The sequence below is a fragment of the Pristis pectinata genome, chromosome 11 (genome assembly GCF_009764475.1).
Source record: "Pristis pectinata isolate sPriPec2 chromosome 11, sPriPec2.1.pri, whole genome shotgun sequence".
NCBI classification, from domain to species: Eukaryota; Metazoa; Chordata; class Chondrichthyes; order Rhinopristiformes; family Pristidae; genus Pristis; species Pristis pectinata.
Window position 1 is genome coordinate 32,931,150 of NC_067415.1, and position 14,267 is coordinate 32,945,416.

At 38.0% G+C, this 14,267-nt stretch overlaps 1 protein-coding gene across 2 annotated transcripts in view; it reads right to left on the bottom strand.

The window, feature by feature from the left end:
- Nucleotides 1–14,267, bottom strand: part of LOC127575880 (cullin-5) — a 62,305-nt gene that overhangs the window by 44,824 nt on the left and 3,214 nt on the right. Inside the window, exons 2-5 of one of the 2 annotated variants that reach the window (XM_052026088.1) lie at nt 7,994–8,028; nt 6,821–6,930; nt 3,758–3,857; nt 1,977–2,153 (exon numbers count right to left, since the gene is read on the bottom strand). In XM_052026088.1, coding sequence (XP_051882048.1) covers nt 1,977–2,153; nt 3,758–3,857; nt 6,821–6,891 — 348 coding nt within the window. In that variant the 5' untranslated portion in view covers nt 6,892–6,930; nt 7,994–8,028. The remainder of the gene's footprint in view (nt 1–1,976; nt 2,154–3,757; nt 3,858–6,820; nt 6,931–7,993; nt 8,029–14,267) is intronic. The other variant, XM_052026087.1, reaches the window with a different exon arrangement.

The following is a 14,267-nucleotide window of genomic DNA, read 5'->3' on the forward strand; positions in this document are numbered from 1 at the left end:
ATGGAGGAGCAGAATCCAGGAAGGCACCAAAAACCTCAAGTTTCTATGATGGGATCACGTGGAGGCCATGCCCAAACAGCAGATGTAGTGCACAACATCCCACTCACCCTCCCCACCTGTGGCAGTCTGTGATGCTCACATAGGACTCTTCAGCCACCTCAGAACCAAAAGAACTGGAGGGAAAGCAAGTCATCCTCAACCCAGAGGGACTGCCCAAGAAAATGCGATACTGCCTAAGTCAATGTGCATTACTGTTCTGATATCTAATGATCCCCATGCACCAAGCAATTCTACATGTCATCTTGCAATTGGGAATCCCAAGTAACGATGCTGCAATACAAGGTACTTGGATCTCAAAAAGGCTTTTGTCACTGCACAGGATCGTGGACCAAGATGAAAACATATGGACTGTACAGCGGACTGGATGGAAAACTGGTTTCAATACAAAAAATAGAAATTAATGCTAGTTACAAAGATGGGCACAATATGGAAATGGCACTGGGACTACTGTTTACCAGCACAAGGAGGAATAGAAATGAATTAGGTTTACATGTTGGTTTGCGTGTTTTAGGTTAAGATCTGGTTGAACCACATTCATAGAAACATGTCATATCTGTTCACACCGCACTTCAGTTAACTCTGTGTAAAAGTTGAACACTACATAATACACATTAAAGAATACAAAAAAGTTGCTTAAACCAAAATATTCATGTCAGATGAAAGGAAAATAAGCATGAAAACCAGCAGTTTTCTAATAGCATTGTGGAATGAAGCACAGTTGTGAGGATTGCCTGTTAACCTGGATATCCCTTTTAAAGCCACTGCTCAAATATTCCTTTAAAAGAATTCTGGTAATCTGGTAACTGCAGCTGTTTGTAAATATTCTTAAGTTACTACATCCCAAATGTAACCAAATTTGACTTCTGGAGCAAACATGCACCAGACTCAGAGAATGCTTACATATTACCTTATTATCTGTGAAACTGCAATGGCATTTCAGATGGTATATTGCTTAAACAACAGGAGTTCTGCATCCTAAAAAGGAAATCTGCTCACTGAGGCAGTGGGCATGGTTGAGTGACTAAATGAGTACTTTACATCAGTCGTCACCACGGAAGACCGGAGATTCAGCATAGGGCAATATAGATGAGATTCACGATACAGCCCAGTTTCTAGGAATGCAACACCCCCATAATGCAGGGGTCACCTATATACATTTTGGGTTTACTTTCTCCCCACCCACCCCCTCCCCCAGCTCCCAGATAAATTCCATCAGAGCAAGTTTTTATTTTGCACATCAAATTTTTGGTAGTGATTTGAGAATTCCGTAAGGGCGAAATTCCATTACCCAAATTGCCATAATGCAGGGGTACACTGTATTCTGACAAGTTCTGGACACCACATTTAGGAAAGATGGAAAGGCTTTAAAGAAGGTGGAAAAGAGAATTACTAAAGTGATTCCAGAATGAGGGGCTTTAGTGATGTGGATAGACTGAAGCTAAGGTACTTCCCCCCATCAGAACTCAAGTCGCTGATGGGCAACTTTAAGGTCATAACAGGAATGGGCAGAGTATATCGAGAAAATGTCCCCATTAGGCTAAGTCATTAAGAATGCAGACAATGAAGGTGACTGACAAAAGAACAAAAAAAAAGGACACGAATTCCTTTTTTAAAAAAAATTTTAAAAAGTTATTAGGGCACTAATGGACGGAGATTCAATTATAGCATTCAAAAGGCAACTGGAAAGGTATTTGAAATGAAAGAACTTGCAGGACTTTGGGGAAGAGGATGGGGGCAGCTGGATTGCTCCTATAGCTTGCTAGTACAGACACAAAATGAGCCAAATAGGCTCCTTCCATGCTGCAGTTATTCTGTGATTCTGCAACTACAGTGGAGCTATATTCCATAGAAGCCACATTTGATTAAGTTTAATTTTAGCAAAAAACATGATTAACATTAAATCCCCATCTACCTACCTTTCTCACAATACTGTCCTCTACATTGGATTTCTTATTACTGCCCTGTTTGCCCATTAATGTAATTTCTAACTGACAGAAAGGCTTGGGCAAAATGTCACATTGCGTGAAGAATTTCCGCCATTCTGCAATGTAGGCTTTCAATAAAGCAGTGTCATCTTGATGACTCAGCACCCTCTGCAAAAGAAAACATCATTAACATTTACATCAGATCAGGCAAAAATAATTGGGTGTATAAAGGCTAACTGCAGACAAAATTCTACATGTTTTATAGAGATAGAGACAGAGACATACTACATCTACACAGAGTTAGAGTAATATATACACCAACCATATAACCCTTTCTCAATACTATTACAATTAAAAAAAGACCTTATATGCTTCAATACTTAAATCTTTAAAGACTGATGATTGCCCTGTACAGAAAATGCAATAGAACACAGGAGAGGAGAGGGACAAGGAGATAATCAATGACTTGTGTAATGATCAAGATCCCAAAGTTGGAGATCAGAGAGAGTGAGAGCACGAGCGAGGATGGTCTGGAACGAAACCATTTCCATGAAATGTTGAGGAAGGAAACTCCAAGCATTCTGATGTGCAACTATCGATTTGTTTTTCACCCCCAGCTTTTGTAAATATTATTTTGCAACATATTTTAATCAGCAAATCTAAAAGCACTAAATGCATTAGGACAATATTTTATAATTGTTAGAGCATGAGAGTTTACACTTCATACATAATGGAACAGATCTTCTCTCTTTTTTAATCTGGGGAATTTATGACAAGCAGCTGTGTGGTGAACCTAAAGTCCTAATTGTTTTTAGAATCTGCAATTATTCAGGTTTGTGAAATGTTACTGCAACAAGAAATACTGTTATATAAACAATAATAATTAATGTGATTTGCAAGGGGATTATCAGCTGGGAATGCCCTCTCTCCTACATGCCACATTAAGGATTCATGCACGTGTCTACAATATGCATCATTTAAACTGCCCCTTCGAAACTAATCAGACCTGAATTTCTGCACACGTCCCTGATGATCTGGAAAGAATTTTGTTCACTTAAGTATAGATTTGTACTGATCAAATGGTTACCACCTAATCTGTCGTTTGCAGGAAATATCAAAAACAGAAAATAAATGGAGCAACAAAAAATATTTTCTGTATGTTAAAAACGCTAGGCAGTACCATGGTACAGCAGTTAGCTCTGCTGTTCTAAGCTCCAGGGAACCCAGTTCCATCCTGACCCACGATGCTACCTCTGGGGTTTGCACATTCTCCCCAGTTTCCACTGATATGCCAAAAATTGGCTATTGTAAATTTTCTCTTTCTGTAGGTATGTGACAAAAGAATCAAAAAGGGGAGTAGATGGGCCCACAAGAGAGAACATGCTAGAGAGCAATAAGAGGAAGAAAAGGACTGGCGAGATTGCTCACCAGGGAGCCAGCACAGACACCATGAGTCAATGGCCTCCTCCTGCATTGTTATAGACAGTAAACTTATTTCCACATACTGGCATACTTGGGTACTATTCTTGTCGCATTGAAGTTTAGTTGTTAATTTTTATTTTTCGTACAAACACAAAAACAAATTAAACAGAAATCAAAGTACTACATCGGGAATTTTACAATTTTTAACTATACAGCTTTTACTTAATGTTGCATTAATGTACTTCAATGCAACATTAAGTAAAAGCAGTATAAAAAGTGACAAGTATCAGATAGAGTGTTTTACTATAGATAGTGTAGCATTCAACAAAAAAACTAAGACACAAACTTACAGCTTGAGCTTGTTTGATAAAATCTAAAATATCTTCCTTGAGTGCCTGATGAATTTTTGCTGGACCTTTATCATCCCACAAACAGACAGCGTGAACGTCTCTATAAAATAACATTATTATTTACAATGCAGGATTCTGCAAACTGTGGGAGATTTTAATTTCAGTGAAATTCTAGTACAACATACCTAGAAAAAAAATTAGTCATGTTTATTGCATTTTTAAATTTTATGATATGACTATATAAAACAAATAAAAATTCCCATGAATGAAAACTAATGATGATTTCCTCTTGCAGACTGAACTACAATGTACAAATCACCTGTGACTTGAATTGTGCAGTCAACAGCAAAGTGATGACATAGAAAACTGCTTATAAAAATCTCTTTTTGGAGTTGAATTTCCTTTTTCAGACATTGGTTGCTGTCAGATATTAGTTCAAAAGAGACTACAAGTAATCAGTAATAATGATGTAATCAAACTCCATTGAAAAGTTTTCAGACAGCAACCAATAAGACAAAAGCCAATACTTTTGTTTCTTTACAGAGCATAAAAGGCAGAAAGTGAAACATTACAAACATTCTATAAAAATAACTAATTATTTTTATATCAGTTACATTTTGCAGTATTTTTCCAAGGAAATTAAAACACGCATACATTAAATTTTTTTTTAATGCTGCCCAGAGTAAAAACTCACACATACCTATGCAACAGAACATAATATTTTCAAGATATTTCACAACAAGAACACTTTGTAAACACTAGAACTTCATCACATCAATTATTTCCCTAGAATATACTGTCAACTGTACATGGCACGGTTAGTAAGTTTGTAGATGACACTAAAATAGATGAAGGTGGTTATCGAGAATTACAGTGGGATCTTGAACAGCTGGGTCAGTGGGCCGAGGAATGGCAAATGGAATTTAATTCAGATAAGTGTGAAGTGTTGCATTTTGGAAAGTCAAATCAAGGTAGGACTTTCATAATAAACCTTGCATTTCAGGTACATGGTTCCCTGAAAGTTGAGTCACAGGGAGACAGGGTGGTGAAGGCGGCTTTTGGTACGTTGGCCTTCATCAGTTAGGCAGTGAGTATAGAAGTTGGAAGGTTATGTTGCAGTTGTACGAGGTGTTTGTCAGACCACATTTGGAGTATTGTTTACAGTTTTGGTCACCCTGCTACAGGAAAGATGTTGTTATTAAACTGGAAAGAGTGCAGAAATGATTTATAAGGATTTGGCCAGGACTTGTGGGACTGAGTTATAGGGAGAGGTTGGACAGGCTAGGACTTTATTCCTTGGAGTATAGGAGACCTAGGGGTGATCTTATAGAAGTGTATAAATTCATGAGTGGCATAGATAGGATGAATGCACTCAAACTTTTTCCCAGGGTTGGGGAATCAAGAACTGGAGGGCATAGGTTTGAGATGAGGGGGAAAAGATTTAATGGGAACTTGAGGGAGAACTTTTTTTTAAAGACTGAGGGTGGTACCTATATGGAATGAGCTGCCAGAGGAAGTAGCTGAGGAAGGTACAATAACAACTTTTAAAAGACAATTGGACAGGTACATGGATAGGAAAGGTTTAGAAGGATATGGGCCAAATGCGGGCAAATGGGACTAGCTTGGATGTACACTTATGCACTCCATAAGGTTCTGAAAGTTTCATCATCATTACAAATGCAAAATACCAGCCTCTGAATCTTGTTAAACCACAGATGTCTAAATTAAAATTGAAATTTCCCAACTTAAAACCGTAAGAGTACTATGCGAATACTAAAATTCAAATTGAACCAAGGTAGCATGAATTAGATTTCTTACTTGACCTATAAAGGATGGCACACAACTGAAATTGGCAAGAAAATAAATTTGCTGCCATAGGGCTCTTCAAGGTCAAATACCGACTTTAAAAAAGCATTGCTGTATTTGGAAACTTTTATCTGCACTATACTGAAGAACAGGTAATCGACAGTGGATTTCATTCTTCAAAATGGAAATCTTTCACAATAGTTTTGTTTCCCATAAAAAGAACCGACAGCAAAATTAGACATCTTTGCACATTTTATGCTGAGAATTAAACTTGTTCCCTTTATCAGCTCGTTCACTTAAAGTGATACCATTATTACTATTTAAAATGATTTCAAGTTGGATGAAACTTTGGTAAATGGACTGATTGAGTACATATAACATCAAATAATATTACACAACATTCAAATGGTGCTTTATTCTCAACATATTTACTCAGGTCCTCCAATAGATTAGAATACATTGCAAGACAATGAGTTCAGAGAAAGCATGGAGTTTTGTAATCTTTGGAATGATAAGACTCAAACCACAATTATTTATACATCAGGTCTTTTCAGCTTACAACTTCCATTGAGGTCTTCCCCTATTATTTTGCAAGATGAATATTATAATAATTCATTTTAAATAGCTAGACAATCACCTACCAAACCAACAGGTCCAATATTGCCTTATTTTTGGCTCAATTTTAGAGAAAGTTGGAAATGAAAGTCAATAAGCACGATATTCACCTATTTTCCCCATTCAAGTCAGAAGCAATGGTAGATTTGTCAAATAAATGCACATTTACAGTCAGTGTACTGACAGTGATATAAAATTGCTATGCATTATTTGTACCACAGCAATTCCAAATGCTAAAAACACAATGCCTTGCTGACGTACAAAGTACTATACCACAAGAATGAAGAGCATTAACAAGCACAGAACAATTACAAATTGTGTTCCACAAAATTTAAAACTTGTAGCCCAACATGCAAGTGGTTCACCTCCTCCAGAGGTAGCCGGCGTCATTAAGTACCTGGCATATCAGACACGATACAGTAATTTCATTCTGATCACATATGCACAAACCCCTCCCACCAAGCCATAGGTACCCTTTCTATACAAATATATATCCTTAAACTAAGAAATTGGCTTGGATCATGAACAGGCCATGCAGTCACCCAGAAGTGCAGCCTCACTGAACTTGTATTATCTAGAACACAAGAAAGATCCTGTCTAATTTTTTTTTTACAATCTCAATTAAATTAATGAAGTACTTACGAAAATAAGTCAAACCACTGTTGCTTTGTCACAGATTCCTGCCGTAACAGCTTTAGGACAATGGGGCGCATGAGATCCCATTTGTCCTCAAACTGGAGGGAACCTTTATTCTGTAAGAAATTAAAGAAAATGAACACAAGCAGCATTAATTATTAAGCCATTGATATCAATATCCAAATATGCCAATGACCACTTTGCATACTGTCTGGTTATGGATAAAAATTTGGATGTAGTGCTTATGTGATACAAATTACAAATCGGAAGTATCCTTAGATACTTGCAAGCTCCATACATTAAAGCAGGTGTAAACAGGCCATTCAACTACTCCACTCCATCCCACCTGGTGGTAATCTCCATTTCCTTCCTTGGGTAGTAACTCAGTCAAAACGACTCAACTTGTACCCTGATGCACCAAGCTGAGCTTCGTGCCTCATCCTTTTTGTCAATCACAAAGACCATCTACTTTGCCCTACATAACATTACAAAACATTTTGAAATATTTTCCACATTAAAACGTGCTCTATAAATATTATTGTTCCCCTTCTCCTGCGGCCTCACTAGCCTGCAGTGATTCAGTCCCTATGTTTCCAATTTTAAAAACAGTCATGTTCTTATCCCTTAGTCCTTGCCCCATTGTTAACCTTCTTCAGTATTGCAACTCTTCCCACCAACTCATTTTCCTCTTACTCCAATCTTTTGTGCATCTCCCTTTAACCTCAACTGATTTCATTGCCTTAAGCCATCTACATCCCACTCTCTTGAATTTCCTACTTAATTAAACCCTTCCCATCCACCTCATTCTCAAACTTTAAAACTCTTAAGATCTACTTCCTTTTATTAATGGCTTGGATTGGTGCTAGTTTTCCTCTGAAGTACCTTGTAAACAACCATTATTGATGCTTTATAACAATAAGTTATTGTTAATAGCTAGTTAGCATCAAATGACAGCTTGCATCAGCATTAATACTCTTGCCTCCATATTAGAAGGACATTGGTTCAAGCTGAACCAAAAAGAAATTCCATCCATCCAGTTCCAGTGGATGTTAAAGCTACAGTATTACTATTTGAAGGTTTATAGATCCAGTCATTGCAGAGTTTTTGGTTGATAATTCGTACTACCTCAAATGGTCAGAGAAAATTAATTTATATACCAGATACTATTTGTTGTCTTACCCTCTCTGTAATTTTTTTCCTCTAATCTTGTGCAGCTGAAAATATAAATTCAATGTGTCAGGAGAAACATGTTCAAGTTTGGATTCCATACCTCCATGGTACATGATGCTGTACATAGTTAAAGAAAAATATTTCAGGAGTAGTCACGAGCATTCTTTATCCTCGACTCCTGTCTTGAGGACAATGAAGCTAAAACTTCAATTTGTATTTTAAAAATATAGGAGAATTTTGTTTTATTTCCTCTGAGGAAAGAAGTTGTTAACCCCTGTTTGAAATATCTCCTGCTGAAAATTCAGAGACAAACACAAAAAACATGGAATAGTACGATTCAATTTTAACTAATCCAATTAGACAATAAGGATAATTAATACGGTTAAAATAGGAAATGCTTTTCAGATTGCATTCAAGAAATTCAATGAGAGCTGGAGTACATTGGGAAACAGGTAAATCACAAAGTATGCATAGGAAAGCTTAATGAAGGTTCAAAAAATTAAGGTCCTGGGCTCAAAAAAGCTAAGTGCAAAGAGATCTGTCCCTAGTTAACTGGTTGGAAAAATCAGCAACTTTATCAAAAAGTGGAAATCTTGATATAAAAGAAAGAATACAAAATAAGAGCCAAAGCAAAATATGGAATTCCATGGATAAGAAGAGATTAAGGTTGGAGGTTAAAAAAAAATGCCTATTTGATAGTTAGAACTAATGATATGAAATGCCTTATCACTGAGCATGGAAAATGTAATAGGAAGGTGAAAAAGGTTCAAAAGGCAGAATAATATTAAAAATGAAAGCAAAAAGAGCTTTACAAGCCATTAAAAAAATGAAATAATGGTTGGAGAGTGCAGAATGAGATGGAAGTAGTAAAGGGTGAATTAAGGGAGATTTTTATTTTCACCAATTCATAAGTGATAGAATATGTACTAGAGGATAATGTGGAATAATTGATGGAACAGAAAAAAAATGTTATGTACAAAGTAGATAAATCACTACATTCTTATATGCAGCTTAGGTGATTGGAAGACAAGGAAGAAATGGCAGAAATACAGAGACAGCAGTCAGATTTTGCTCTTGTTAGAACAACAAACCGGTCAGCAATCATCATCATTGTGATCATGACAGCAACTTCTGCAATGTACAGTAATGCAGAAGTTCAGAAAGTTGCAGTCAGTGAATTCCCGCACCTCCATGGGAAGTTCCACTTTGCCGTTTTCCCCAGAACTATCATCGGAAAGTGGACATCCAGCAACCTTAGGTATTAACTATTCATAAGGTTTTAATAACCCAAAAATGTTATGTTTCATTGAATGTGTGCAGATGAGTTTTTTTTAAATGGCAAACTAATGCACAATTGCTGCTTATTGCATACTACTAAAGGAAGTGGCCCTGGAAATAATGGATGCATTGGTAGTCACCTTGCAAAATTCTTTAGACCTTGGAGCAGTTTCTACAGACTGGAGGGTGAAAAATGTAATCCCACTATTTAAAAAGAGGAAGGAAAAAAAAATAGAAAATTATGGTACAGCAAGCCAAATATCAATAGTGGAGAAAATACTAGAATCTATTGTAAAAAGATGCAATAACAAAACACTTGGGAAGTGTTAACAGGAGTGGACAAAGATAGCTTTGCCTTATGAAATGGAAATCATGCTTTTTTTTTTGAGGACGTAACTAGTAGAATATATAATGTAGAATGAGTGGATGTGATGTATCTGAATTTTCATAAAGCTTTCAATAACATCCCACATAAGAGGTTAGTTTGCAAAACTAAAACAGATGGGATTGGATTGAGACTTGGTTAACAGACAGGAGACAGTAGGAAGAAAGAGGTCTTTTTCGGGGTGATAGGTAGTGACTAGTGGGGTGCTGCAGAGATCAGTGCTTGGGCCACAGCTATTCACAATATATATCAATGATTTGGATATGTGTGGTAAATATAATAAGGCAACACAAAGCTGGGGATTGAGGGTGGTGGTGTGAACTGTGGAGAGGATGCAAAGAGACTCCAACATGATTGAGTCAAGTGAAGTAGTGGGAAAATATATGGCAGATGCAGTTTAGTGTGGGTAAATGGGTTATTCTCTTTGATTCTAACAAAATGATTACCCGAATAGTGATAGACTGGGAAATGGGAAGGTGCAACATGACTTGGTGTCCTTGGATACCAGTCACTGAAAGCAAGTGATCAGGTGTGGCAATTATAAGAGGATTTGAGTACAGGAGCAAGGATATCTTGCAGCAGCTGTACAGGGCCATGGTGAGGCCCCACCTGGAGTTGTGTGTGCAGTTTTGGTCTACTTATCCAAGAATGTTCTTACCAGGGAGGGAGTGCAACGAAAATTTATTACAACAATTTCTGGGACAGTAGAACAGATGTATGAGGAGAGTTTCAGTTGGATTGGGCTGTATGCACTGGAGTTTAGAAGAATGAGAGGGGATTTTACAGAAGCCTATAAAATTCTAACAAGGTCACTAAGATCAGATATAGGGATGGTGTTCCTGATGGCTGGGGAGTCCAGAATCAAGGGCACAGTATCAGGATACAGGGTATGCCATTTAGAATCGAGATCAGGATTTCTTCATGTAGAAGATGGTGAACCCATGGAATTCTCTATCACAGAAGGCAATGGAGGCCAACACATTAAGTATATTCAGGATAGAAATAAGAATATTTATTAATGCAAAAGGGATGAAGGACTATGAGGAAAAGGCAGGAATGGGGTACTGTGAGAGCTACCTCTCAGTGAAGGGAAACATCAATGATGAAATTCATCACTGTCTTCAATGCTCCACAGCTTTTGACCGATTGGGGAAAAAGGACATTTGAAGATTAATACCTTGAACATGGCAGAAAACTCAGGGTTTTCTCAGTGTCCTCCTTTATACTTCTAAAAACCTGGGCTATCTAGAAAGGTGAATACTACCAATGCTGTCTCTGTGCTGGAAGGACAAGCAAACTAATATCAGTTGTCCTCGCCCTGACCAACATCACCAGAGTTAGGACCCTAGTTACACTCAATTAGCTACGTTGGGCAAGCCATATCATTCACATACAGTGGTATGCAAAAGTTTGGGCACCCCTGGTCAAAATTTCTGTTACTGTGAATAGCTAAGCGAGTAAAAGATGACCTGATTTCCAAAAGGCATAAAGTTAAAGATGATACATTTCTTTAATATTTTAAGCAAGATTACTTTTTTTATTTCCATCTTTTACAGTTTCAAAATAACAAAAAAGGAGAAGGGCCCAAAGCAAAAGTTTGGGCACCCTGCATGGTCAGTACTTAGTAACACCCCCTTTGGCAAGTATCACTGCTTGTAAACGCTTTCTGTAGCTAGCTAAGAGTCTTTCAATTCTTGTTTGGGGGATTTTTGCCCATTCTTCCTTGCAAAAGGCTTCTAGTTCTGGGAGATTCTTGGGCCATCTTGCATGCACTGCTTTTTTTTTGAGGTCTATCCACAGATTTTCGATGACGTTTAGGTCGGGGGACTGTGAGGGCCATGGCAAAACCTTCAGCTTGTGCCTCTTGAGGTAGTCCACTGTGGATTTTGAGGTATGTTTAGGATCGTTATCCTGTTGTAGAAGCCATCCTCTTTTCATCTTCAGCTTTTTTTTTTACAGACGGTGTGATGTTTGCTTCCAGAATTTGCTGGTATTTAATTGAATTCATTCTTCCCTCTATCAGTGAAATGTTCCCCGTGCCACAGGCTGCAACACAAGCCCAAAGCATGTTCGATCCAACCCTGTACCTAACAGTTGGAGAGGTGTTCTTTTCATGAAATTCTGTACCCTTTTTTCTCCAAACATACCTTTGCTCATTGCAGCCAAAAAGTTCTATTTTAACTTCATCGGTCCACAGGACTTGTTTCCAAAATGCATCAGGCTTGTTTAGATGTTCCTTTGCAAACTCCTGACACTGAATTTTGTGGTGAGGACGTAGGAAAGGTTTTCTTCTGATGACTCTTCCATGAAGGTCATATTTGTGCAGGTGTCACTGCACAATAGAACAGTGCACCACCACTCTAGAGTCTGCTAAATCTTCCTGAAGGTCTTTTGCAGTCAAATGGGGGTTTTGATTTGCCTTTCTCGCAATCCTACAAGCAGTTCTCTCAAAGTTTTCTTGGTCTTCCAGACCTCAACCGTTCCTGTTAACTGCCATTTCTTAACTACATTATGAACAAGAAACAGCTACCTGAAAACGCTTTGCTATCTTATTATAGCCTTCTCCTGCTTTTTGGGCAGCATTTATTTTAATTTTCAGAGTGCTAGGCAGCTGCTTAGAGGAGCCCATGGCTGCTGATTGTTGGGACAAGGTTTGAGGAGTCAGGGTATTTATAAAGCTTGTAAATTTGCATCACTTGGCCTTTCCTAACGATGACTGTGAACAAGCCATAGCGCTAACAAGCTAAAGCCCTAACAAGCTAATGAAGGTCTGAGATCTTGGTAAAAGTTATCTGAGAGCTCAAATCTCTTGATGTGCCCAAACTTTTGCATAGTGCTCCTTTCCTTTTTTTCCGCTCTAAAATTGTACAAAACAAAAATAATACACTAATCTTGCTTAAAATGTTGAAAAGAATGTTTCTTCTTTAACTTTAAGTCTTTTGGAGATCAGTTCATTTTCTTACTCACTTAACCATTCACAGTAACAGAAATTTTGACCAGGGGTGCCCAAACTTTTGCATGCCACTGTACCTGTCCACAGACTCCTAAAACAGATACAAAAACAGAAATACTACAAGAACTCAGCAAGTCAAGCAGCATCTATGGAAAGAGAAACCAGTTAACATTTTCATTCAATGACCCTTCCTCAGAACAGGGGGAGTCATTATTCAAAGGAAGGATCACCTTGGCTGAATTTTCCAGAATTTGTTTTTGTTTCATCTTCCAATAACTGCAGTTTTTTGCTTTTCCAACAAGTAACTCTATTCCAGGCTCTATCACAGGAAGAGATTACCAGAGGATAGGAATCAAGAACATGCTCACAACCTCCTTGAAGAAATGGAACATCCCTGTTGAAACTGACCTGTGATCACTCAAAGTGGAAAAGGAGTATTCAGGATGTTATTGAACCTTGAGTCCATGCATCACGAGTGCACAGAAACTCTGCGTAAATGGTGAAAGGAGCAGACCACTTCATAAACCACCCAGCCTCCTCCCACCAATCATCCGTGAAAGAGTCAGCAGTTCCCACATTGGCCTCATTTGCCACCTCAGAATCCACAAATCCAGAATGGAAGTCAGTCATCCTAGATCACAAAGGACTGCCAAATGACGGCCAGAACCACCTGGAGACAGCAACCTACAATGAGAAAGGTGATGCCCACAAAGTCCAGGCTACAATAGAAGCATGGAATTGTGGATGGAAGAAACAGAGCTATGGGATCGTAGATAAAAGAGAATGTCTTGCATTTACCCAATGCCTTTTGAAGCTTCAAGATACTCCAAAATATTTTACACCCAATGAAAGATTTTTTTAAAAAAATGAAATCATTGCTGTAATGTGGGAATTGCAGCAATTAATTTTTTCACCACGCATTCCCATGAACAGGAATGTAATAAACTTTAGCAATAGCAATTGAAAGATAAACACTGTAGAATTTCAGGAATTATTTTTCTGTTCTTCAAATCAGTGTCTTAGGATTTTTTGCCTCTACCCAAGGTTACTGTTGAGAGATATGCCCAGCTAGCCAGAAATTGCAGAAGAATACAATTTTGTTGTAGTCAATAGCCCAGAGTGACTCTTGAATACCTACTAGATCCGATTATAAGCTACTAGATCCGTTCTGAATCCATCCTATTGAGCTAAATAGTTGTGTCACTTAAAGCAGAGGAAGGTGTCTTCATGGCAGAGGCCGAAGATTTCATAAGGTTACTCCTCCAAATACAAACATGGGCAGGTCCATTTGCCACAGAAATCCAGAGTATATCCCGTGCCCTTACTATCTTAAGTGCTTCTTGCATGTGTTCAATAATCAAAGGATAGCAATAGGTTGTAAATCAGAGGTTTCCTTGCCTTGCTTAATGTGATGCTATGCTGAGACCCCCAAAGGCAATTTGCTCGATAGCATAGCATTGTTGTCGATTAAAGTTAGTCCTCAATCGCAAATAATAAACTCAAAAGGATTCAAGAACTCCCATCCTCGTGATACTGTGCCATGCAACTACAGGAGATGCAACATTTGCCCTTTTATCTCCTCCCTTCCCACCATCCAGGAACCCAAACATGCCTGCCAGATGAAGCAGCCATTCACTTCTGCTATTTCCAATTGAGTATAGTATATT